The sequence below is a fragment of the Tamandua tetradactyla genome, chromosome 2 (assembly GCF_023851605.1).
Source record: "Tamandua tetradactyla isolate mTamTet1 chromosome 2, mTamTet1.pri, whole genome shotgun sequence".
NCBI lineage: Eukaryota > Metazoa > Chordata > Mammalia > Pilosa > Myrmecophagidae > Tamandua > Tamandua tetradactyla.
In genome coordinates this window covers 87,237,412-87,264,364 of record NC_135328.1, presented here as the reverse complement: position 1 = coordinate 87,264,364, position 26,953 = coordinate 87,237,412, and the positions used below count along the sequence as shown (strand labels likewise).

Genomic DNA, 26,953 nt, shown 5'->3' with positions numbered 1-26,953 from the left:
ATATCAATCTAAATGATTCAACAGTCATACTCCTTTGTTAAATCCTATCTTCTCTGTTATACTCTTTCTCTTTTTCTTTTTTGTGAAAAATAACATTTATACAAAAAGCAATAAATTTCAAAATGCATCGCAACTGTTACTTGTAGAACAGATTTCAGAGTTTGGCATGGGTTACAATGCTACGATTTTAGGATTTTACTTCTAGATGCTCTAAGGTACTGGAGACTAAAAGAAATATCAATAGGATGATTCAGCAATCATACTCATATGTTAAATCCTACCTTCTCTGTATAACTTCACCATCACCTTTAATCTTTCTTCACTTTTTTAGGGGTAATTGGGGTATGCCCATTCTAACATTTTCACATTGGAGAGAGCTGTTGATAATATGGGATAGGAGGATGGAACTAGTTGATGTTCTCGAAGGACTGGCCCTCTGTATTTAAGGACTTATCTGGTCCAGCAACCCATCTGGAGGCTGTAGGTTTCTGGAAAATTACCCTAGTGCATGGAAACCTTGTAGAATCTTATATAATGCCACGGGTATTCTTTAGGGTTGTCAGAAATGGTTTTGGTTGGGGTTTGGCAAGCTTAACAGCACTTTTTATTCTCAATACTAATTGGACAAATACTTGATTTGTGTTATTATAACAAGCAGAATTTTAAATCTACTGTCTTCTATCCTCAATGATACAAGCAGCTCCGGCCACCCCCTCCATCTCCTGCTTTGGAGAAGAGAGGATTTGAGGGGAAGGGGACAGAGTAAAACTTTCAGAGGATGTATTTAATATAGAGCCTCTTAAAGAGTAAAAATAAGATTAGTTTCAAAAAACTTCATGCAATTTAAAAAACAAAAACTTTCTTTTGTTTCTCACATAATGAGATCAATCTCTTTAAAATGTATTTACTGATTGTCATAAGTCTATGTCAAAATATCATTTATCAAATATTCAATTCAATTTATTTTTAACTTATGTCCAAAAATGGCAATTTGAATCACTTACATTCACTAGAAAATATGTGGTAATTCTTTTCTAATAACATTGGTAGGTTATGCCAAAAATACAACCAATGAACACTACAGTTATATAAACTTTTGGGAATCCCCCAAGATTTTCTCAAGGGTGAACTTGTAATAATTTATTTAATCATCTTGAAATATTTGAAAAATAGGGAAGACATAAAAATAATAAGTACTCACCACCCAGTATAAAAATAGGATCTTATCTGAAGGTATGGTAGCCCTTGACAAACTCTGGGATCTGTCCTGTAACTACTTGTTGAAGAGTGCTTTGAAAACTATTGTTTTTTTCTTTCTTTGCTTTGTACATGTGTTATATTATACAATTAAAAAAAAGGAACTATTCACGGGTAGTTCAGTGGTGGAATTCTCATCTGCCACGCAGGAGAACCTAGTTCGATTCCTGGTCCATGAATTTCCCAAAAAACAAACAAAACCCAAACAAACAAAAAAACAAACACAAATATACAAATGGTACTGCAATATTGGGATACTCACATGGAAAAATGGAATGTGACCCCACCATGTAGCACACGAAAAAAATGAATAAAAAAATAGAGCACTTATAGGACTGATGTTCTAAGACCACAGTGAAATATGTTGTATTTCAGTACTTTAAATACAGAAAGCATAGAAACAGGGATGAAACACTCTATGATATAACCACTTTAACTAATATGTAGATCTGAGATATTAAAACATAGGTTAATGTTTTCATTAAAAATTGATGATTAAGCTTGCTAAGCCAAAATACAAAGTGGTGTATTTTAATGTATTAACATGCACTGGGAATGATGTGGATATTGTAGAACAAATATTAATATCTATTAATTGCACATATACACAACCCAAATTATTAATTTGATTTGTCTTTTTAACTTAGAAGCTGGAATGGAAAGACAGTTAAAGAAAAGTGTCTTATTCTTCTTTAGATGTTTTTCTGTTTGAATCAGGCACAGATCTGCCTGGCTAGAGGCTAGTGTGGCTTCTTAAAAGTGGATTTAATGCACTTCAGAAATATCAGCAGCAGGAAGCAAAGTGGCAGATATTGCCTCTAGGAGATCATTTGTCTCCCAGAATTTGTCTGTTCCACACTAGTCCTGGCAAAGGTCAACCAGATGACTTAACCATAAAGGGACCCATAAGATAACCTGGGCAAAAGTTTTTCTTATGTGGCTTGCTTGCCCCAGATACTCAAAATGCCATTTAAAAGTGTTGGTTGGGGTGCAGCAGTGGTTCAGTGGCAGAAGTCTCACCTGCCATGCCCGAGACCTAGGTTCAGTTTCCAATACCTGCCCATGTGAAAAAAAAGAAATTAAAAGTGTTGGTTGGCAATATCTGAGTAACTGGCAATTCCATAGGGATTTACGATTTTGAAATTCATACATTTTTATTCACTTACTCATCATAGTAAAGTGATATAATGTTTACAATTTCCATTTTAAAGATGAGGTAAGGAAGCTCAGAAAAAAAATGCATAACTATTCTAATATTTTCTAGCACAGACTAATATATGTTTTTTACATTACATCTTATTTTAAATTCTGGATTGTTTCTTTAAGACAATGATCTCCAAATTTTGTGTCTCACGTACTCACAAAAAGTTTTATGCACTATTCATTCATAAATTAAATAAATTTTACTACAAAACTATAATAGGATGTACATACTTAAAGACACAGGAAACCTCTCAAAGTAAAGAGTTAACAAATACAATAGAAATAGAAATTCTAATACTTCTCTTCCAAACCCCAGTAGATTACCTTATATGCTCTCTGCATTATACACAAGTTGCCTTTGAGAACCTTGCTTTAATGATGTTAGTGTATTTGATTTGTGTGTGCTTGATTTGATTTCACAATCTCAAAATAAAATTTTCAGAACTCTCTCCCAGGACAAAATATTTTCAGAAAATTTATTTTATAATGATAATTGGTGGAATTCTAATGGCCTGAAATTTACAAGTCTGACTTTTGCTGGTCCTAAGCAAATTATTTAACCTCCTTGCCTCAGTTCCCATAATGGGGATAAAATTAATACCTATTTATGGATTAAATCAGTTAATATATATGTAAGGTGCCTAAAGCAGAGCTTGGTACATAGTAAATGCTGCAAAAGTACTAGTTATTTTTTATAGCATGATTATTACTTCATCGTGTAACAGTAGCAAAGGGGAAATTGTTTTAAAATAATTTAAAAAATCTACTATGCAAAAAGTACTGAGACAGGCACTTTGTGTGTACACAAAGATGAAAAGACACTTCCTTGACATTAAAATAACTTAAAATTTAGCAGAGGTCCATGAGCTCACTTGGGGGACATTTTTAATCAATCAGAGGTTAGTATGTAGTGTTTAACTTGTATAAAAAGAGGGAAAATTATGTGAAGATAATTCAGAAATACATTTCTAAGCTAAAATCACTGACACAGCAATGAAAATAACAGTAATAAAAGAACATTGCCAGATGCTCTGTAATCAAAGCCCTCAATAACAGCGCTCAAGATTTTGAGGAAAAATATCTCATTAGAAAACTAAGGCATACAATGCAAGAACGGGCTGTAAGGGGAAAAAGGAAAGAGAATGGCTGGATTCCAGATAAGCATAAAGGGCTTTATCAAAGATCCTTTTTTTTTCCCAGAAATTCTTCAAACAGAAAAACAAATCACTTTTAACAGTGCAAAGCAGAATAAAATGAATCATGGTAAACATTTTTGAAATTAAAGACAGTCAATAAGTAATTTGCTAGCTTTATTTATTGTTTTTACAATCTTGTGGGGTAGGATAATTTCATTGATCACTGAAGCAATATTTAAGTATTGCAATATTCAATTAAAAAATTAGGGTTCATGGTTATTTTAGTTTGCTACTCTTTTACGCAAAACACTTCCTTAGTAAATAGTTAAACCATTTGTGGGTGAATTTTGAAAGATTTGTGTGTATTAGCTTTGTGCTCATTTTACCAGTTTATCTGAAACATTTAGAGTTATAGGAAATTCCATATTTAATTTGATCAATATATCCCACCATTAGTGCCAAATATATTGTTTTAAGTAAAGTACATACATACATACATTTTTAATCTCAGAGTTTTAACTATCCTAATTGTATTCTGTGCTAAATTGAATTGTTTACTTAGTAGATGGATAATGTCATTAAATACAGCAGTGTCCTAAAATTATATATTTCTGAGCTTCACTTGGTAATACATTTTCCTATCAGGTAATATACTGTGTTTCATAAAATCATTGATATAAAAACTTATTCCTCCCAGGGCTGGGGGTTGGCACACAGTAAGCAGATGGAAGGGTCACTTGTAAACTCACATTTGCCATGAGAAACTGCAACATTGCTCTATTATTATAATAACATGTTTTTGGCAAATATATTATCTGGTTCCCCATGTGTATGTGTATATTATAAATCTAATACCTAATATTATGAGTTGGAAAAACAATATCAGTGCAAAAGAGTATCTTTTTATTCTAAAACTTGAAAATTGTTTATTTATAGACTGTGATCTGCCCTTAACATTTGAACATTCAGTGTTCAGCCATCCTCTCTACATGCATCAAAATAATAGGACTATAGTACTACAAAGATTGGGGTAAACACAATTTTCTACTACTGTGTATGCATGAGTACATTTTCTTAAATTTATTTATTTATTTTTTTTATTTTTGCATGGGCACGCACCAGGAATCAAACCTGGGTCTCCAGTATGGCAGGTGAGAACTCTGCCAATGAGCCATTGTGGCCTGCCCAAATTTAATTTGCCCAAATTTAATTTTTAATCAAAGTAATAGATATGATTAAAAATCAAGTCGTGAAGAAGAGTTTATAAGAATAAAATAAAAGTTGCTGCTCTTTTCTCCTTTATTCCCCAGCTTTGCTCTGTAGCATTAAATATTACATTTTTAAGTGTCTTCCTCAGTTAGCTTCCTTATCACCTCTTGATAATCAGTATGTATTTCAAACAATGCCTGGAAAGCATTTGGTTGATTTTATATCTTGGAAAAATGGCAACATTAAAATATAAATAAGCTTTTCAGCAAATAGAAGATTGTGGCACAAATTATTAATCTGTTTTCTTTAATTTATTTCTGGAAACAAGGAAAAAAAGCAATATTAACTAGCAGTGGAGTGGGTCAAACAGAAATCTCCAAAATACCTGTTTTTGTAATTAAAAATAATTGTGTAACATAGCAAACTAACTTTTGCAACCTAAATCAACACATTTAACATACATTAACTCTATATGTAATATGCATATATTATTCTGCTTAACAATTTCTGTACACACCAGAGATACTGTAATTTTTACCAATGTACTCTATTAACTGAATGGATAATGATATGGTTTTAAAAGCTGAGATATAATTATAACTTAGTATCTCCAATATGTAGAATATAACAAGCTATCAGAGTAATTTGACAAAATTGCAGGGAGAATCGCATATGTTGTTTTGAAAGCTGAGGTTGAACCTCTACACTTCAATCTTCTGCCAAATATCAGCCATGGATTTAGATTTTCTCAATATTCCTCTCCAGGTTATTTAGTTCACTAGCTAGGTTTTAGTTCAGAGAAGTGATATGATGCATGTAGGTTTTATATAACTATAGTCACAGTTTGTGCTAATTGAAAACATGGGTGAATAATCAATGTTATGAGACATATTGTGATATAATAAAACTAGAAGTCAGAACTTGAGTCCCCGTTCTTGATTTGGTCACAAAGTGGTTAGTGACTCAGAGCAAGTCCCATCATCAACTCTGGCTTCACTTTTTTTGCTTTTAAAACACGGTGGATGTAGGCTCTCAAGACAGTTAATAGAGGCTCCTTTAAGTCCTTAACAAAACCAGTCACAATTATACTCAATTTCATTTGATATAGTATTTATTTTACTAAATCAAAAATAGTGTACTGTCATTGTCATTTTGTAGGCACCCTATTGTCTAGAAAGGTGACTGTAAACATTTTTTGGAAAAGCTTCAGAGCCTTGAGAAATATGAGGGCCCATGCAAGCCAGAGACCTTTACAGATGAAGAAGGAAGAAGCTCCCCTGGGGGAGCTTCATGAAACAAGAAGTCTGGAGAGAAAGCTAGCAGATGTCGCCATGTTTGTCATGTGCTTTCCCAGTTAAGAAAGAAACCCAGAACATCATCGGCCTTCTTGAACCAAGGTATCTTTTCCTGGATGCCTTAGATTGGACATTTCTATAGCCTTGCTTTAACTTGGGGATTTGCATGGCTTTAGAACTGTAAACGTGTAACTTAGTGAATTCTCCTTTTTAAAAGCCATTCTGTTTCTGGTATATCACATTCTGGCAACTTGCAAACTAGAACACATGGCGTTACCTGTTTTGTTAGGTTTTGCATATTACTACAATATTTAAAAGGAAAAAGCAACTCTTGAGAGATTTTACTAAAACACCTGAAAAAGTTAGGGGAAAAAAAGCAAGGTAAGCAAAAACTATCTCCCTGCTTATTTACTAACAAACTTTACCAGTTTGGGGAGCTAAGATGAAAAGAGAAAGAGCTTGGAAACGTGAGTAAGGCTCAAAGTAAAATAGATGGGGCACATATTTTCTCTGTGCAGAGGACAAAAACAAGTCTCTCTGATAGTGCAAACTGTCAAGAACCAATGTGTTGTTTTTTGCCAGGTGTTTAGTCCAGGGTAGAATCTGGAGAGGTTGGTTTTCTCTATTAACACCAGCATCTATCAAACTAATGAAAATGCTTCAGAAACCACTGGTAGCTGGCTTCATCACTGTCTCACCCCATATTCCAAAGCTTGAACATGAGCTAATACCTTAGAAGTCATAATTCATGGAGGGGAAATGTCACATTGATGATTTTTCACTAATAACAGTCATGATCCTTTATAGGGACTGCCCTGAGCACTTTGTTTATACTAAACCCAGTGATCCTCCTAACATGCCCGGATGAAAACTGTTCATTTCCATTTTATTTCAGATGAGGAAATTGAGGAACGGAAAGGTTGAGTGTTTTCCCCTAATATCAGGGAGTCAGGATTTGCGTGCAGACAGTCTGGTCCCAGAATCTGAACAAAGACCTGAATCTGAGCAACCCTATGCAAAACTGAGTAGTGAAAGTTTCTCAGGGGAAATTCCATACATCCAGAGAAGCCTACTTCTTTAAATTCTTTCTCTTAAATAGTAATTTCCTCTCCCTCTTTCAGAAAACACCTGGAGTATAAAGAGCTTTGGTTTAACACTGCATCTTTAAAAGGCAGAAGAACACCTAGCAAGAATAGGTGCTTAATAAACATTTGTGGGAAAAACAAAGTTTAGTATCTGCACTTATAAAATAAGCTTATTTCAGAAATTCTGTCAAGTGGGAGCTGGAGGGAGGTTGTTTACTTTGTTTGAACTCTACAACAATTCTACCTATTGTTAAACTATTACTAATTCCCAGGTGTCCTTTTACAGTTATTCTCAAGTTTTAATACCTAAATCCCTTGGAGGTCTTGTTATAATGCAGACGGTGATTCAGAGGGTCTGGGGTGAGGCCTCAGTTTCTGAGTTTCTAATAGGCTCCCAGGAGAGGATGAGGATGAGGCGATGGGTCTGAGGACCACTCCTTGAGTGTAAAAGTTTACAAGCAGCTGACGGGTTGACTTTTAGATTTAAGTGACTTAAAAGTCATAACAAGGAACAGAATATAAATATTATATACATGGAGAAAATCCGTTTTTTTTTTTTTCATACACCTTCTCCTTTTCATTTATATGGTTACCATTATTTTAGGACAAACTGAAGAGTGACATTTCTCAGTGCTACTGGAATGATTGTCACATGGTATGCTAAATTCTTCAAGCTTCATTCGGGGACATACTGTGATGCTTTGTTTTTACATCTCCAACTGTCAATGTTTTTCCTATGACCTTTTCTATGGATTAAACACAAATAAACACATATTTAACAATTTGAAAATGCAAGCTATTTTACAGTTAAGATTAGAAGGGGAAAGATGCTGAAACATCCACATTAAAAACTTTTTTGGATTCATTTATCATTCCACAATTTAAATAGATATCCTTTGTCAAAATAAACCAATAAAAAAGTGATCCTTTATTTTGCTGCAACAAAAAAAGCCAGGCTTAATTCCATTCATCTCACATGTGTTTACAGAAGCCATGGAAAACTTTTAGAAAAAGCAATCACTTTTTATTTAGCAAACATACTTATGGCATTTAATTTGTGCCACACTAGTCAAAAGTGTATCAAATATTAAATTGCTTAATACTCATACCAATTAAATAGGTACTATTATTATCATCTTCATCTTATAGCTGAAAAACTCATGCTCAGCAAAGTTAAATAAATCTCTCAAGGTCTCACATCTTTTAGATAGTAGAGCCAAGATTCAAATTCTGACAGTCAGCGCTCTCAAACACTGTACTGTACTGCCTTTCTCTCTATGAATTTCTAAGATGAAAGCCAACTAGAGATTTCAAAGAGTTGAAGTATTTTATAAAAACATATTTTTAATTAATCTCAAAGAATCAGAGCTCACAACTTCCAGGGACTTACACTGTCACAAACAGAACAGTGGCAAATGCTCAATGAGGATATAGAATGGGCTGGTCTACAAGCCTGCTGGGGGAATGAGAGCTTGGTGGGAGCCATGGAGAACTAGCTTTCTTCTCCAGGACAGTGTCCCAGGTTCACATTACATTTCATTGAGTGGACCTGACTATCATGAGCTCTTCTAGACTACCTCTGTTCACAGATGATTGTGTGTGTGTGTGTGTGTGTGTGTGTTTGTGTTTTATAGCTCCAGTCCTTACCTTTCTTCTTAGAGTTTCAAAATCATATTTCCAGTTGGCATCTTCACCTACCTTTGTACGGGAATGGAAAGGAGAGCTGTGAAACCCTCCCACAAAAATGTTCCTTTCTCTGCACTGTGTTGGAGAATTATATTAATTATTAACTGAAATTAGGAACCTCGAAGACTTTTACATCCATCTTCCTTTTTGCATATATTCCATCTAATTGTATAGCAACTACTATTGATTGCACATCAGGCACATACTACTTCAACTGAAGCCCTCATCTTCTCTCCTTCTGGCTATTGCCAGTGACTCTTGCTTTCCCACTTAATCTTTGATATTCCATCAGATCTGCTTTTCTAAAACACACTTGACAGTCTTGTCATTTGCTACTTTAAAAACCTTTTTTGTCTACACACTGCTTAGAGTTTTAAATCCAAACTACTTAGTAAGGTATGCAAGGCCTTTTAACCCCCAAATACACTTCCAGCCACAGCCTTAACTTCTCTGCCAAGAAGCTATATAAGAGCACCTTAACATACCATGCCCTTTTATGTCAACAATGTCCTTGTTACATTTTTTTGGCTTGGCAATGCTTATTCACCCAAGATGATGCCTTATACATGAAGCATTTCCTCATCTTCCCAAACAATACATTTTAACACTCTTTGATTTACCATTGTACCTTGAAAGACCACACCAGATTATGGACTTCTGGCAGGCAAGAACCAGATTTCATGATAGCTCTCAGAGTAACTGATGAACAGCGGGAGCTAAGGAGACATTTATAGGATAAAGAAATGAGAACAATCAGTTGAGCTGAACCAAATGGATTTACATTGAAAAGAGATGTCACACATTTTGGACTTAAAATAATAGTTTAGCACTTTATCTCATGCAGGCATGTAGAAAAGTCTATGATTTCTCACTTTTGAATGAAGAAGGATACTTTTTGTAGCCAGCATAACAATGGGAGTAAAAATATATGAACAACCTTGTAAATCCAAAGAATCGCCTCTACTCAATACCCAGGATTATGCTTACCCAGATAGAATAAACTTAATAGTCAAATGCAGGTTGTGTAGGCATTTGACTGCCAAGAGAAAGGAAAAGACATTCTTGTTGAGTTCAACATAGATTTCATTATCAGGAATGTGCTAAAAAAACAATGACACTCTCGTGGTCCCACGGTAGGTGGTTTGTTTGACATGTGGGAGGCCCATCTTTGGTTAAAACAGGCTGTAGGGCTGCTGCTATATGACTACGATTTACACTTCCCCATGCCATCTGTAAATACAGGTGGCTCCTGCTTTGTGAGCTCTTTCTGGAAACTTAACTGGAGATAAAACAGTAGCAAACAAATTATTTTCTCCACATTCACATAAACAGCTATGTATATTCAGACCTGAAAGCTTTTTATATGAAAAGCTCATGAAGGTGAAGAATTTTGCAGTTATCATTTCAACCTCTAGATGGTGACGCTGTACTATACTGAAAATGCACGTTACTGGTGTGCCACTGCATTGCTTCTCAGGACAGAGAGAAATTGAGGAATGAGCACCCTAATCCAGAAAAGGTGGATGTCTCTTACTTCGGTATGTTGAGCTGAGCAAAGTAGAGATCTGTAAAGTACAACAGTGAATAGCTGTACTTAATTCTGAATAATCTTGTTACCCTAAGTATGGTGAGACAAAATAAAAAAATTCTGTATTTCATATTTTCTGTATTTTCATAATTATAATCATAAGAATTTTTAAAATTCTTCAAAAATAGAATGAGCAATGTAATGAATCTACATGTGTTCATAACTCAGTCTGAGCAATTATCAACACATGACCTATATTGTTTCAAATACTCCTACCTGCTTGCAACAGGGTTAGATGCTGCATATATGAATGTATCCAAAATCTCTTAATTCTCCTTATCAAAAATAACTTGGTAAAAACGGTTTTACTTGATATTAACCTTTAAACTGAAGACTAAGGTATTGTAATTAATAGAAATCAAGAGGGGAGCTTGTTGAATCTATTTCTTGCCCTGGGGAGTAGATAAATGAATGGGTACAATTTGTTGTACTTCATCTAGTTGTAGACTAATGAGTCATATTCTTTTATTTTTGCAGGCTCTACCTACAAAGAAAAAAGAAAAATAGCCAAGGGACACTGGCCTTACATGGCTTCTTAAGGAAAATAGGTTTAGGGTATAGTGTAGCTCCTCCTTTTTTGACAAGTAGAATCATGCTGAACAATGATGGAAAATGAATCTACCTTGCAAAGTATAGGGAGAAGAGAAAATTCAACACTGCCAAAGGCCTGTATTGCCTCATTCAATTACTCAAAGACTAAGGAAAGAGATCCTTCATGTTTACCTCATGAAACCCTCTTAAAAGCTTAAAAGGAAGTAAAAAAAAAAAAGCTCAGGAAGGCATCATCTTGATCATTCTGTAAGTGGAAGATATAACTATAAGAGGAAGGGGGGCATCCAACCACATGCAGGCACCTTTTCGCTACGGTGTCCTTGGAGCCAGCCCTTGCGTCTGGGGCACTGTGTGGCTTTATGAGGACACAATGACCACAGAGACTTTACTTGAAGTAAAATAATGTTGGGAGTTCCACCTCTGGAAGCACAACAGGAGAATAAGGAACAAGCCAGAAGGAAAGTAAAAGTGCCAGAAATGAAAAAGAAAGAAGAGATAAAGGAGATAAATAGGAACAAAAGAGGGAAATGAGAACAATGGGAGAACAGAACGTTAATGCTTTCCTCACTTATTCCAGAAGCCCTCCTTTACTACTCCACTGAGCCACCTCTCCTCTAAATTCATTAGGGGCTTAAAGTATGATTTTATGTCAGGAAAGCCGTCATGGGGTACAGAGGGTAACTGCTTTGAATTCAGACAGATCTTGATTAGAACTCTGCACAAAGTACTTAATTTCCTTAAGCTTTAGTTTGCTTACCAGTAAATTGGGGTTAAGAATACCTGCTTTTCAGGGATATTTTAATTATTAGAAAAAAGATATATGATATAATCTTTTTTTTTTTTTTTCCAGCTTGGACAGGCACTGGGAATCTAACCTGGGTCTCCGGCATGGCAGGTGAGAACTCTGCCACTGAGCCACCATTGCACCGCCCCTTGATATGTGATACAATCTTAAACAGGGCATGCCTGGTAATCAGTTAATAAGGACCATCATCATCATTATTATTATTGTTAGGGTTAGTTTTGCATCTAGAAGTGAGCCAAGCATATAGTCTGTGTTTAAAGAATAGTTTCCTCTTAATACGCAAGTGTGGTTAGAGGACAAGTAGAAAGTTCCTTAGGGACTGCATGAGCTGCCTTTTAAACATACTAGAAAATCTTCCCTGAAATATGTAAGTTAAAAGTTATGTATTTTTCGTACATTTGGTGTTTCTATTAATGTATGTGACTAACACTGACTCATTTTAAAATACAAGAATGAAGGAAGATAAGTGCGATGCAGAAGGAAGTAATCTGTCTCATAGGTAACAGTTGCTATAATGTCTTCTACAGATATCTAATGGACACTTAGAGATGGTTTGTCTCTTCTGGATACAATGATGAATATATACATAGCTAGCTAGCTAGCTAGGTAGATAGACAGATAGCTCTCTTTTCCCTTTATTTCTGTGTCAAGTTCAGCTACTTAAAGGAATTAACACGGGATTGATAGTAAATATGATATCTCACCTGTCTCAGAAATAAATTCAACCCAACAGATTGTATTCAAACTCATCAATGAGAGGTGCTTATATGAAGGCAATGTGTCTAAAGAAATAGGGTTCTTAAAAAACTTATTTTTATTGAGCTATCTTCATGCACCACAGTCCATCCAAAGTATACAATCAAAGTTCACAATATCATCACATAGTTGGGTATTCAACACCATGATCATTTGTGGAACATTTGCATTACTCCAGAAAAACAAATAAAAAGAACAAAGAAAAAACCCATACATCCTATACCCCTTACCCTCCTCTTATTGACCACCAGTATGGCAATCCATCCAATTTTTCTTTTACCTCTTATTCCCTCCTATTATTTATTTATTTATTTTTGTCCTTATGCTTTTACTCATGTGTCCGTAACTTGGATAAAGTGAGCATCAGTCTTCAGGTTTTCACACTCAGTCAGTCACACTGTAAAAGCTATATAGCTACACAATTCATTGTCTTCAAGAATCAAGGCTACTGGAACAGAGTTCAACAGTTTCAGGTATTTCCTTCTGGCTACTCTAATACACTAAAAACTAAAAAGGGATATCTATATAATGCATAAGAATAACCTCCAGGATAACCTCTCAACTCTGAAATCTCTCAGCCACTGAAACTTTATTTTGTCTCATTTCTTTCTTCCTCCTTTTGGTCAAGAAGTTTTTTTCAACCCATGAGTCCCAGGTCATCCCTAGGAGTCATGTCCCACAACACCAGGGAGATTTACACCACTGGGAGTCATGTCCCATGTAGGGGGGAGGGCAATGAATTCACCTGCTGATTTGGCTTAGGGAGAAAGGTCACATCTGACCACAAAAGAGGTTCTCTGAGGGGTGATTCTTAGGCATAATTATAATAGGCTTGGCTTCTCCTTTGCAGGAATAAGTTTCAAAGGGGTGAGCCCCTACATGGGGAAGATAAGTGCAAGATCAAATTGGCTGTCACCAGTGCTTGCGAGACTATCAGCAATTCCCTAGGTAGGAAAGTTTAATATTTGCTCCTTTGTCCCCAGCCCCCACAGGGTCTTTGCAAAAACTACTTTATTCCCTGTCTAATTACTCTGGCATGTATCGAGGCATCACACTAATCTGTAGAAACAAACAAGTTCTGACTCCCTCCTCAAGTTCCCATGTAATTATGGTGTTCAAACATACTGACCTTACAAGTTAAATTAGATAGTATGCTACTGAAAATATAAATTTTGCTCCAAATAAACAGCTCTTCCTTTGGTCTCACACAGAAGCCGAAGTTCTAAAATATAGACCATATCATCCTTTACTTGTATTCTGATTTACCTTAGTCCTATCCAGATCAACTTCATTTATGTCTCTAGTTAAAATCTGGTCACTTTTTCAACTCTTTAAACAGCTGCAAATACCTGAAGTTCCAGGGAATAACAGGGTTTTATTTTGTTCTTGCTTGCTTGTTTGTTTTATTCTGAAAAAATAATATATATATATATATATATATATATATATATATACAAAAAAAGCAATATATTTCAAAGCAAACCACAACAAACAGGTACAGAACAGATTTCAGAGTTTGAAACGCGTACTCTGAGTCTTAGGTGTCACACAGGTACTCAAAGTCCCAGGAAAATATCATATTATACATATATAACACAACTTCTCAAAATCTAGAAATAATAATTACAGCTCTGGACTAAATGTAACTACTGGAAGTAAAGGATTTCATATATACTGCATTGAAGAGAGTGTTGGAATTGAGCAGTATTAGAAAAGCTTGGTCCTCTTAAAATTAGGTTGTGATCTCCAGATATTAGTTTCATTTATAAGAATTGAAAACTCTTAATGTCACAGTTAGCCCAATCTTTACTCAGACATCTGATCATGTTATATTATAAAACTCAGGCTGGGCATAATTTAGACTGATTTTGGAATGGTAATGGAAGGACATATGGCACATCGTGAAACAGAAATTCATTGATTTATAGAAGGACCTGTCATCAACATTAAGTTCCCCAAATTAAATTAGTGATTTTCTTGAGAAAAAGAGAATAAGTAGTCCGAGGTTAAGATTAAGAGGTAAAACAAGAATTTTACCATTTTGTGGCTGCAGTATTATTTGTTGTGGGGAACTTCTGCTTTTAAATTATACTTGATAAAATTAAGTAAAACAATTAAAACCACAATACCAAGTTTCTCAATTTAGATATGCACCATGGTAAAAATTGTGCTACACTTAGAAGATCCATAGACAATGTCTTGATTTGCCACTTACTAGCTATGCAAACTTATGCACATTCTATTGCCTCTTGGAATGTATTTGCTCAACTACAAACTAATGGGCTTGGACCTTAGCAAATACTTTCTGAAGTTCTTAGCAGTTTTAGTGTTTTAGGGTCCCATTATCTTTTGTATCCTATTCAATTAGTGCATTACATCTATTTCTCTAAAAAATCATAGAGGAAATGTCAGGTGTGCTTCTATACTATTAGTCAGCAAACAAGTGTCCCTATCTTGATGGTGTTGTGGCAATGGTGAGGGTTGAGTGGAGAGAAAACAAAGACTGGATATGAGATTTGAATGAAGTTTTACAGACAGACACATTGTATTAAGAAGTACCTAGAAATACCTTTGAAAGGCAGGTGTTGGCAGGTATGTGAATTAATGAGGCTAAAGGAAAAGATTCCAGATGACTTTTTAAGAAACATGCTTAATAGACAAATTCCTCTCCTGAGTATCAGACTCTTTAATTATTTAAGTATTTATAGCTGATTGCTGCCCACACACAACCATTTTCTTTTTCTAGGAACTAGATATTTCATAACAATAAAGCATTCTGGATCAGATGCTAAAGATGGAAAATTAATCATCAAAAACTTCCAAAAGAATGACATTAGGTATGCCGCACAGTACTTCAGCATTTTTGAAATGAACAAAAAAATAAGCATCCTTCAGTTAAGATTTCAGAACTTACATGTACGATGCCTTAAATCAAAAGGAAGCAATAACTGTCAGGAAAAGAGAAAAATAATGATAACTAAAAGTGAGATAGCACTTAATGATGTTTTAGGCATTGCCCTGACACTTTACATATATTTCATCAAATCATTATAATCATACTACGAGGCAGGTACTAGTTGCATTCCTCTTTTACAGATACTGACACTGAGGCCTGCAGCTCACAATGGCTGAGCCAGGGCTTGTACAAGGGACTCCAACCAACTCACTGTTTTATAAATAGAGCACTCTCAAGTCTTCATTTTCATTGCTCTTCCTATGTTCTATATCCTCTGACTTTATTTTTCTTCTCATTCAAAAATATTTTAATTAAGTGATCAGTAAAAAGAGGTGTCACAGCACATGTTCACTAGTAAGCCATTTACTACCCTCGCTAAAAATTTCAACTGAGAATGAATTTATTAATTTAAGTTTCAATGGAAGCTTCTAAAATATTGTGAAGTATTTCGTTTTCTGAGGCTATTCTATTTTTAGTGTTAAGTATTTCTCTGAAACAGTACAATGTTATTGCTTCACGTCAAAAATCACATGGCTCCCTACAAAACTTCTGCATGTTTGGCCTTGGGAAATATTTATGCAGAATCGTAAAATATATTGAAATTGGATCAATCAAACCAAGATTGATCTGCCTTGAGATCTGTCTACAAAATTTCTGTAGATATAATGTGGCTTATTTACATATTTAAAAAATCCTCAAAAATATTATGTTTAAATAATATTTTAGATATTAAGAAGCCAGTGTGTCTTCTTAAATATTACACATATTCCACTTTATTCAAATTAGTTAGTATGATAGGTTAGTGAGACAGCCTATTTTTTCACCTCACTGTTGCCTTTTGGCAAAAGATTTCTCGCCTAAGATCACAGATGAAGACAAGGAAAAAGTTTCTCTCTAATCAATAATACCTTCCCCTGGTCAGATTGAGCAGTCATATCTCCGGGGCATGTGATATTTGACTGAAGATTTCTGACGGAGCTAGCAGAAAAGCTGTCTCTTTCAAAAAATTATTAATTAATTTTAAATATTTTTCAATAAAAAATAGGTAAAATAATTTTAAAAATTAAATCTATAATGAAAACCAGCAGTCTCCCTTTCATTCCAAATTCAAGGTTCTCAGCATTTCAGAGTTTTCAGCTTTTTATATATCTCCATATTTCTATATTATATGCTCACAATGTTATTTCTCAATTTTGCAATGTTAGATAATGTCTATTGAATGCTTAATATGTATGAAAAATATTTTAAATATTATACTCTCACCCACATATACTTCCTCTCCTCCATTTAACCAATATTAATAAATGACAGAATAGTCAGTGCTTATGTTATTACAGTTGGCTAAACACTGTTTATAATTAAGCCAGGTTGCATCTTAGGACTGCATTTCTTCTCTTGCACAATTCCCCTACCCACCCACTTTTTTGCTCATTTTTTCCCATTGTCTTAGTTTTTAAAAACTAATCAACCTTAAACCTTGTGATACCACTTTAAAAATCTCTTGGTTATCTACCAGTTTGTGTGATAGATGTGGTTTCTTTAGAGACATCCTTTTGGAGTACTCTATCCTTTTGCTCCAACCGGACTAGGTATTTCCCTAAGACTATTGAGTAGCTGTCACCTTGAACTTCCCATTATCATTATCTTGAAATGTTCTTTTCCTCTCCCCTGTGATGGATACCCTGTCTCCTGAATTCATGACTCCCTTTTTCTTAGTTTATATCTTCATTTTGGTAGAGGACATCCATAATGCCTTCTTGAGAATGAGGTAAATTTTGGAGATACAGTATGTAGAAAAAGGGATCATTTTACAATAGTAAAAAGTGGCCAAGAAATTCTGGGAAGATACCATTTTTGGGGATTATTGTGAGATCAGATGGTTTTCTTCCCCAAATGCTATACCAACTACCTTCTATCCCTCAGTGCCACTGGTGAAATATTCTACATTTTGATTCCTGAACTCATGTGATATAATTTATCTCTTCGGTCATAAATGTGACCCAACTATCTTTTAGTTGGATGTGACATAAGACTGCTGGCAGCTGGCAAGAAGGAGGAGTTTGGAAGCCTATTGGTGGAAAGAGAAAGAAGGCACAACACAAAATCAGAAAGAACGAGCAGGAGAGAAGAACGACAAAGTGAGTCCCAGTTGTGGTCCTCCCTCATGATGGGCGCACAACCCATCCTGCCCTACGATCACCCTTCCCTTACTGTTGGTCAAGCTAGTTGGTGTTGAGTGCGTTACATCAGTGAAAAAGAACTTTGCTTAATAATATATAGGGTTATGCTAAAGAGTAATTTATGAGATCTGCCTCCTGGTGGGGAAAGTGGAGACGAGAGAAAATTGGCTTCAGAATAGTTAGACTAATGAGAGAACCAAGTAATTTTTGAGAAATTACTAGCAGAATATTTGGGGAAAAAATAAATTTGAGATAATCGCGGCAACTTTGAGAGTCTCTTTGCTCAGGATGCACGTGTGTGTGTGTGTGTGTGTGTGTGTGTGTATTTACGGAAAAATATTGAATTTCTTTCTCAAACATTAAGTCTTAGCCTTGAGCCATATTTAGGTGTGTGAATGCCATCAGTCTTTGATTCCAAACCCTTTAAGAACTGATTTTATTCTTGAATTCACTATGAAGGGCCTGGGAACTTTTCTTTATTTAAAATTTTCCAAAATTCTTAAGAGATGTACTGATAGAATTACAGTAGACTAATAAAAAGATCAAGTTTCTTTGCATTAAAAAGAGTGGAATTTTATCCATTTAACTTGCTATCCACATCACTGGCTAACTTATAAAGAGGAGAAAAAATCCCCCCAGGGAGTTTATGATATTTGATATGTGCAAATAAAAAATAGCCCATGATTCAAAATTATGATTCAGTTTATATAAATTCTTTCAGAACTTGAGGGAAAATCATATGAAGGGGTTCTTGCTCATCAAAAGGTTGAGTCTTATCACTTTAAACCCATCTCAAAAAATAAATTGGAAAACAGATTTTTAAAGTAGAAACATGGGGCTAAAACATTCAAGAGGATTTAAATGTATGCGGATAAGAGGTTGTCATTTTCAGTAACTTGTCTATTTCTGTACTAGAATGACACTGTTTTCAATACATCTCTACTCATAATTACTATTTATAAATTTACCAAGCCTTCTCTCCAATATCTACTTTCCTTAAAGCTTTTAGGGAGTGGGCCATGGTGGCTCAGTGGCAGAGCTCTTGCCTGCCATGCCAGAGACCTGGGTTCAATTCCTGGTGCCTGCCCATGCAAAAAAAAAAAAGACTTTAGGATATTTTTTCAAATTCTAAAATTATGTGCCTTGGGATTTTACCTAGAATTGCATGACAGATTAATTTAGTGTGAACTGACAACTTTACGATACTGAGTTTTCAAATCTAAGAAGAATAATCATTCAAGATTTATTTTTTTTATTTCTTGCTAATTTATGTTTTGTTTTAGCTGCGATTCTGAATGAATTCTTTCATCATTTTATTTTCTAACTGGTTAGAGTTGGTGTGGAAGAAATCTGTTAAATAGTCACTGTATTGAAATATCTTAATGTTTCTAAAATATGTTTTGCGGTTATATAGTTGTGCCAGCAAAAACAGTGATAACTATGTGTCTTACTTTTCAAATTTTGTGTCTCTTGTTATATCTTCCTTTTCATTTGCAATCACTGGCCAAGATGTTAATATGATATAAACAGAAACTCTTGTGTTTTTCCTGAGTTAATAGAAATGTTTTTTAATATCTTGTCATTAAAAACTATATTGGAGGGCGGGCAACAGTGGCTTAGTGGCAGAATTCTTGCCTGTGATGCCGGACACCTGGTTCGATTCCCAGTGCCTGCTCATACCAAAACAAGCAAGCAAACAAACAAACAAAAAAACTATATTGGCTGGGGTGCAAGGGTAGTTCAGTGGTAGAATTCTCACCTGCCATGCGGGTGATCTGGGTTCAATTCCTGGCCCATGCATTTCCCCACCCCCCCCAAAAAAAGCAAAGAAACACAAGCAAACAAACAAAAACCAACCAAACATAAATTCAACAAATGGTGCTGCAATAACGGGATAATCACATGGAAAAAGGATGAAATGTGACCCCCACCATATAGCATAAAAACAAAACAAAACAACAACAAAAAAACTATATTGGCTGCTTTTTGTGGTGCATCATCATCATATTAAGGAATATCCAGGTGGGCCATGGTGGCTCAGCAGGCAAAGTTAGGAACATCCATCCACCCCTACTTCACTCTTTGCTTATTATCATTAATGGATATCACCTTTTCCTGAATTTTGACCCTCAGTTTTCAAGATTATATGCAGTTTTCTCTCTGACCAATCAATGAGCATGGTGAATTATATTTTTCTCTGCCCCATATTTCAAAATGTTTTGCAAATGAAAATGCAATATCCAACTTTTCCCAAAAAATGCTGAATAGAATTTTAGTGTTGCATAAAAGGCTAATAAAGTAGACATACCAGAAAATATTGCAAAACATGGGAGTAAAGGCAGGCAGTTAGTACCCTAAGGAGAATGCCCTTCTTATCTTGTTTTCCTTACCTTATTTATGAGCAGCTGTACTTCAGTGTTTTGTTTTATTGCATCGTACTAAATTTTACACATAACTGAGAATTGGACTGGTGATTTTAACAATACAGAAGCACTTCATTACCTTTAAAGTTTTTTTTTTTTCCTAGATAGCTTGTAATTAAATAGATGAGTTCATTTTTTGTATGTTTTGTTTGAAAAGTGTTTTTTTTTTTTTTATTTTTTTTTCCATGGGCAGGCACCAGGAATGAAAAGTGCTTTTGGAAGAAAAGAATAAATAATATAGTTTTTGTTACACATATTTATGTTTTCCCTTGTTTTATTTTTTTTTGAAATTTTATGACAATTATTTGTGCTCTAATATATAAACAGGTTTATAATGTAATGAAGAAGTTTTCTTTTTTTGCTCATAAAATATATTTCCACACATGCTTATTATTAACAGGTTAAACTATACTAATAATTTGTTCATTTCTTGTGGTGTCTGTATTATTTGACAGGATTTGAGAAATGTATGAAGGTATCCCATGCCATCATGTTTCTGCCATTTTCCTTTTGTTTCCAGAAATTTTTGCTTAGAAATTTTGGTTATGTAATTCAGCAAACCAAAGAGTTAAAGATAAATATCTAAACTGTAGCTCATATCACTTATTAGTATTTTTTAACTTAGAATTTACCATTGACATTTTTCAACTCAGGGCTACTTTTTATTTGCCTTCTGCATCGTTGCTGATCCTTACCCTAAACCTTACATGTTCCATCACAATCTCAGTGCCCAGCACAGTGGTTGATTTAATATGAGTAGTCAATATGTTAAAAAATGGATAAATGTATGTTTTAGCCATTTCGTGTACTTTCGGTAAGCTAGCATACCTGTTAATATATATGCATAAAGTCTCATTACAATAAGTGCCCAGCAAGTAGTATTAAAGCTAGAATTACATTAATATATGTTTGTCTTCATAATTAAAAATTGACAGAGTTTATAAAGCAATATCCAACTACTGAGTTTAAAATGAGGTTACCCTATTATCTAAGTAGCTTACCTACAGTTAATGTAAGTAAGCACAGTAAGAACTCTCAACTTTATTCAGATATGATTTCATTTGGTGACTTGAATTGAATTCAGTCCCTATCTAAAATGTATTTATGTTTTCAAAGATATTCCTTGCTCCCTGCGCTTGTGCAGCTCCTGGCATCTTATTTACAAATTACTAGTGAATTTAAAATATAACTAAGTTTTTGGTATGCGCTTTATTCTAAGTATAAGCTTTATTATTCTCACCTAAGAGATTTATCCACCATTAATTGGACTATCACTTTACTCTGTACCACAGCATTCGACTCTGTGACATAAGCAGCACTGACCAGACACCAGATCATGAGTTAAAATAGTCCATTTAAACCATTGCATGAAGCCACGAGGAGAATGGAAACTTTCATCCCTTGTGGCAAAAAGCTGGAGTCTTCACTCATATATTCTATACACCTTGATGATTCTTACCTCGGCTTCTCTTTTCTTGCTCCTTTCCCATATCGGTGTTTCTTCCTCTTACCCTTCTTTAGACATATCATTTGATTACAGCCTTGCTATATTTTGTGTTTTGCATAAAGATCAGAAGATTTGGCAATATCAAACACACTTCTACAACTGGCTGTGCATAAGCAGAGGGTGATCTCTGGTGGCAGGAAGTGCCCTTTTCACTTGACCACATTTTCTTCCTAACCCACTTCATTTATTTGCATCACCATCAGATTCCTTTAGTTTTTAGAGTTCACATCAATCGTAGCATGTGTACCAGGCTGGTGTCTGTTCTGCTTACCTTCACAAACATCTTTGTTTATAGCAATACTCACATGCCTTTATTTGGTACAAATATTTGCCATGCTCTGTTAACTGTGAGATATTTGAAAATAGCTATGTATAAGAACAAATCCTTTTTGAGGAACCTATGTTCTCTAGACAGACAGTTCCTTATAAACTTTCTGATGACCATAAAGTCTTTTAAAGGGGCTGATGCTTTAGGCCAAGAGTCATAGACAAGCTGATGCAATTGTGTTTGAATATAGTGGTTTCAATTTGGGGGCAAACATGATATACAAATTATGATTGCTTTATCTAGAAGCTATTCGTGCATATGAACGTAGCTGCTTCTGATAAACATCAAGACTAGACCAATTAGCTACGCAATAGGGTTCTTTTGGAGAAAGGCCAATGCAACAAGACAAGCATTCTTGCCCACGCTCCAGCTGCTCCACTTGCTGGAACCCACCCATGGAAGGACTGTCCCTCCCCTGACCAGAACAGGCAGCTCTCAGATTCCTCAGGAACCCACCAGCTGCCAGATCAATGTCCACACTGTGAAGAACTGAAACTTTTACTCCTGCTAGAGCTCAGAAATATTTCCCCTCTCCTTGGAGCTTTGAAGAAGCATATTTGTTAATTTCATATTTCCTGCATTAGAACCCACTTAATGAGAAAACCATCAACCTCCTCTTAGTCCGTAATTAGGATTTTCATCTTTTACAATTGGTTATGATTTCTTTCTTCATATATATGACTATTTGAACACAATACTGAAGTAATTTGTGACATCTTACTAACATAAGAGTCACTAAATTATTTAATATCAGATAATTCATTCTGTTTCCAACAATTTGAAGATGCTGTAAAATACTGGGTTAAAACAATATGGGCAGTTTATTTTACATCATATTATACTAGAGAAAGATCGAAGAACTCGTAGGTAATACATCTTTCAAATTCTGTGATCATGAATTTCTAGAACTTGGTTGCTCACTTCAGAGTCTAACACTGGGGTTCATAAAGTTTGAAAAAAAAAAAAAACTAACTTTTTCTAATTGGAAAAATACACATCTTCAGATACAAGCCAAATGGGACATTCAATGGGCAAGTGACTAAGTTTCAGTTCTTAATAGATTCCTGAACCTGCATTATCCTGTTGCTTGATTGAAGTGATATCTTGTGCTAAAATTTATATCCAGACTACTTCTGGGGGTAATTATATTCATGAGGGATTAGATCTATTTTAAAACCATCACTGTGGTCCATTTATTTATTTTTGCTATCTAAATTGTTCTGTGCATTGATGATACACTCTCACAAGCTACAATGTTCCTTCGTGTGAATTTTATAACCCTGAGACTACTTAATTGTCATTTCAACCTGTTTATAGCAAGTGAGCCGAGGATATCTGAAATGCATTTTTTAAATACTGTCTAATCAAACGTGATGAATCCCAAAGCAAAACAATGTTACTGTGGCCTATCTCTGCTAATAAGATTCCCTTGGAAATAACAAACAGAATAGTTCAGTGATTAAAAAACTGGCACATCATTGCTTTAATAGGAACTGTGAATATTTTATCACCATAATCCCCAATGAATAATTCTGCTTTGTTACTTTCCCTTCCAGGAGAAGAGTACTTGAAGCTATGATATGTGATGATAGAATCTCTTGAAAACCTTTGAGATTCTTTACCAAATGAATCTGCAAAGCCTTGGGTAGTCTCTTCAGAATATTAAGAGATGGCACTCCCAATATGGAGCAATTATTTGTCAAAATTCTCTAAATATTGAGATTAGCTTACTGGGTCTTCTTTTGATTTTGCATTTTATCCTTTTATTTTTTCATATCTGTTGCATATTAACTAGCCTTAAAATCTCTAGGATTTCTTAATTAATATAAAATTTCTGCCCTTTGTTATAATGTCATATCTTCTTATTCAAATGGCATTTTTATCAAAGACACTTTCTTGAGTGCTTACTCTGTATAAAAGAAATGTGACAGAGACAGAGATGCTCAAAAATTTCAAGGACTTTCCTATATTGTCCAGAATCTCTTGCAGTTTGGTAGAGGCAATTACTAATTATAACTAATAAGTAATATACCAAAAAATTAGGTCATTTCCTTTCAGAGACAATTAATTGTCATACCAATGCTGCCCTCTTTCTTTTTATGGTACATCAACCTTGGAAGCCATGGATTTGGACAGAAACAACCATGGACTAGCTTGACAAATTCAGAAACTCCTTTAAACTGCATGAAGAAATTTGAGCAAAGGAAAAATTACAGGACAAATAAAGCTATTCAAGAAGTAATGTAATGCATTAAATTCATGCCCTCTTATTCTACTTGCTTGCCAGAATTTCATTCTGAATGTGTTATAAGTGGTCAGGGTAAAAGGGAAACTTATTTGGTTCCCAGTTATGTCCATAAAAATTAATGGAAAAAAAATACCTATTGCTGGTGTTAAAACAAAGAGAAAATTCACCCTGCACTTTCGCAGGACATTATAACCTAATTAACATATTTTTTCTTTAATGCCATTTAAATGCAGAGAAATGATCTTAATAGCCAGAGGAAATGATTCCCAAATTCATGTTGATTATGCAAATCTTTAAAGCAGATGAATCTTGAGGTCTACTTAGATCAGGTTGCATTTTTGTTTTATAATTCATATGAACTTGTGAATATCATATAAATATTCCAAACTTTAATATACGTACATGTATTAAATTCTGCTTGTAGCACTTATAAAAGTAAAGGCAGTATTAGGATCAATCAATTTGTGTTGTATTAAAAGTGAAACATGAGGGAAACCCGGGTTTGATTCCCAGACATCGCACCTCCCCACAACCAAAAAAAAAAGTGAAACAGCCCAAATAACGGCATTTGTTTAAAATATATAAATTAAATTTTCTTCATTCGTTTCAGAGTTGTACCTTCAAAAAATTTCCATCTTTCCAACTTGCTTATTATTGGGAATGTTAGAAGACTGCAATATACTTTGAAGTATTTGGTAACTTCCTCATAAATTTATTTAGAAATTTCCAAGTATCTGTGTACTGTTATGATGAAAAAAGGTCTGATTCTTTTTAAACATAGTATTGGTATTTGTATGAGAAAAACCTTGGTAGAAACACCAAGACTACTCCTCTTACCCCCACACGCCCTCCTCCCCTCCTGCTCGCCCCACCCCCGCCGTGCCCCCCTCTCTCCCTCCACCATCGCTTTCTCCTCTTCTTTTTATGGAAAACTATTTTGCCAATTTGATTTTTAACACTTTATTTTAAAAGAAAACAGGAAAGAAACACACAGAGACGCTGCATTCTTTAAGCATGCTATTGATAAGGAAAACATTATCTTTCCTAGAAAGATATGCTGTGCAAACTTGCAATTTCATGGGGGCTCTCTGGAAATCAACGATCCATGAAAGCACAGCATGCACACTCATTTTAGTCAACACAAACATCGAAGAATAAAAGATGAGAGCAAAAATGTTTTAAAAATGGTTTTCAACTGCCATTGCATCACTTGAATTTCAGAAATGTTATTTTTAATTCTCTTGCATGAGAAGGGTCTTACAGGTTCCTGAAAACCATACACCCTAAGAAAAACATACTATGTGTTTTTCTGTGTGTCTCTATTATCACCTCCCTGAAAGAAAGAATATTGTCATGTCTCATGGCTTTTATTTAATAGGGGAGTGGTATTAATCCAATTTAACTTAAGCTTTTTTTTTGTTTTGTGAAATTGAAAAATTTAGTCGGTTGTACAATTTTCTTGAAATTGAGAGATTAGTGGAATGCTCTGTATAATGTATTGCAGGACAGAACACACTGGTGATTTTTTTTATTTAATATTTTTATTGACACATCATTGCATACACACAGTCTACACATGGTGTATAATCGGTGGCTCACAATATCATCATATAGTTGTATATTCATCACCTTGACCATTTTTTAGAGTATTTGCATCATTCCAGAAAAAGAATAAAAAGAAAAAACTCATAAATTCCATACCTCATATCCCTCCCTTGCACTGAGACTAGTATTTCAATCTACCCAATTTATTTTGCCTCTTATCCCCCCTATTATTTATTTATTTTTTATCCTTTTTTTTTTTTTACTCATCTGTCTATACTCTGGATGAAAGGAGCATCAAACACAAGGTTTTCATAATCACACAGTCACATTGTAAAAGCTATATCATTATACAATCATCTTCAAGAATCAAGGCTACTGGAACACAGCTCAACAGTTTCAGGTACTTCCCTCCCGCCACTCCAATACACCATAAACCAAAAAGGAATATGTATATAATGCATAAGAATAACCTCCAGGGTAACCTCTAGACTCTTTGAAATCTCTCAGCCACTGACACTTTATTTTGTCTCATTTCTCTCTTCCCCATTTTGGCCAAGAAGGATTTCTCAACTTCATGATACTGGGTCCTGGTGAATCCCAGGAGTTCTGTCTCATGTTACCAGGGGGGACTTATACTCCTGGGCGTCATGTCCCTGGTTAAGGGGGAGGGCAGCGAGTTCACCTATCAAATTGGCTTGGAGAGAGAGGCCACATCTGAGCAAAAGAAGAGGTTCTCTGGGGGTGACTCTTAGGCCTAATTTTAAGTAGGCTTAGCCTATCTTTGCAGGAATAAGTTTCTTAAGGACGGACCCCAAGATTAAAGGTTCAGTCTATTGATTTGGTGTCCCCACTGCTTGTGAGAATATCAGGAATTCTCCAAATGGAGAGTTTGAATATGTCCTCCTTTCTCCCCAGTTCCCCATGCAAATATTTTATTCTCTGCCTAAATTACTCTTGGATATATTAGGATATCACACTAACCTGGACAAACAAACAGAATCTCTTGCCCTACCCATTCCATGAAGAACTAGTGATATTTGATGCCAAAAATATAAGATTGAAATATTAACCTAAACAGAGTAAAATTATTGCTACCATCCTCATTATCCTAGTTCAAATAGTCTAATAATTTTCCATTTATTCCTAACTTGATGTCTAGATATTCTGTGCAAAGTTATTTGAGTTCAATTGTGG

The 26,953-nt window shown here is 34.8% G+C and overlaps 1 protein-coding gene and 1 long non-coding RNA gene across 5 annotated transcripts in view; one reads left to right on the top strand and one right to left on the bottom strand.

The window, feature by feature from the left end:
• LOC143673548 (uncharacterized) overlaps nt 1-11,355 on the bottom strand; it is an 838,506-nt gene extending 827,151 nt beyond the window's left edge. The window contains exons 1-2 of the long non-coding RNA XR_013170437.1: nt 11,314-11,355; nt 8,833-8,946 (exon numbers count right to left, since the gene is read on the bottom strand). This is a non-coding gene — a long non-coding RNA (uncharacterized LOC143673548). The remainder of the gene's footprint in view (nt 1-8,832; nt 8,947-11,313) is intronic.
• Nucleotides 11,356-11,388: 33 nt separating this feature from the next.
• Nucleotides 11,389-24,241, top strand: LOC143661019 (uncharacterized). 4 transcript variants are annotated; one of them, XM_077134586.1, is made up of 5 exons: nt 11,389-11,469; nt 11,862-11,906; nt 13,423-13,520; nt 17,544-17,666; nt 24,087-24,241. In XM_077134586.1, the coding sequence occupies exons 1-5, from the start codon at nt 11,414-11,416 to the stop codon at nt 24,122-24,124; spliced, it is 360 nt and encodes a 119-aa protein (XP_076990701.1). In that variant the 5' UTR covers nt 11,389-11,413; the 3' UTR covers nt 24,125-24,241. The 4 variants fall into 4 exon arrangements, 2 of the variants coding, with proteins under 2 accessions (XP_076990701.1, XP_076990709.1); XR_013164390.1 differs by having other exon boundaries at nt 11,412-11,647; XR_013164391.1 differs by having other exon boundaries at nt 11,412-11,735.
• The last annotated feature ends 2,712 nt before the right edge of the window (nt 24,242-26,953 follow it).

Bases quoted from the DNA above. Each gene is read 5' to 3' on its own strand.
- LOC143661019 (XM_077134586.1), top strand. From the start codon at position 11,414: ATGTTGGGAGTTCCACCTCTGGAAGCACAACAGGAGAATAAGGAACAA. The intron at 11,470-11,861 runs GAAAGTAAAAGT...TTTTTTTTCCAG, and splicing joins AATAAGGAACAAGCCAGAAG to CTTGGACAGGCACTGGGAAT. The intron at 11,907-13,422 runs GTGAGAACTCTG...TCTCCTTTGCAG, and splicing joins CTGGGTCTCCGGCATGGCAG to GAATAAGTTTCAAAGGGGTG.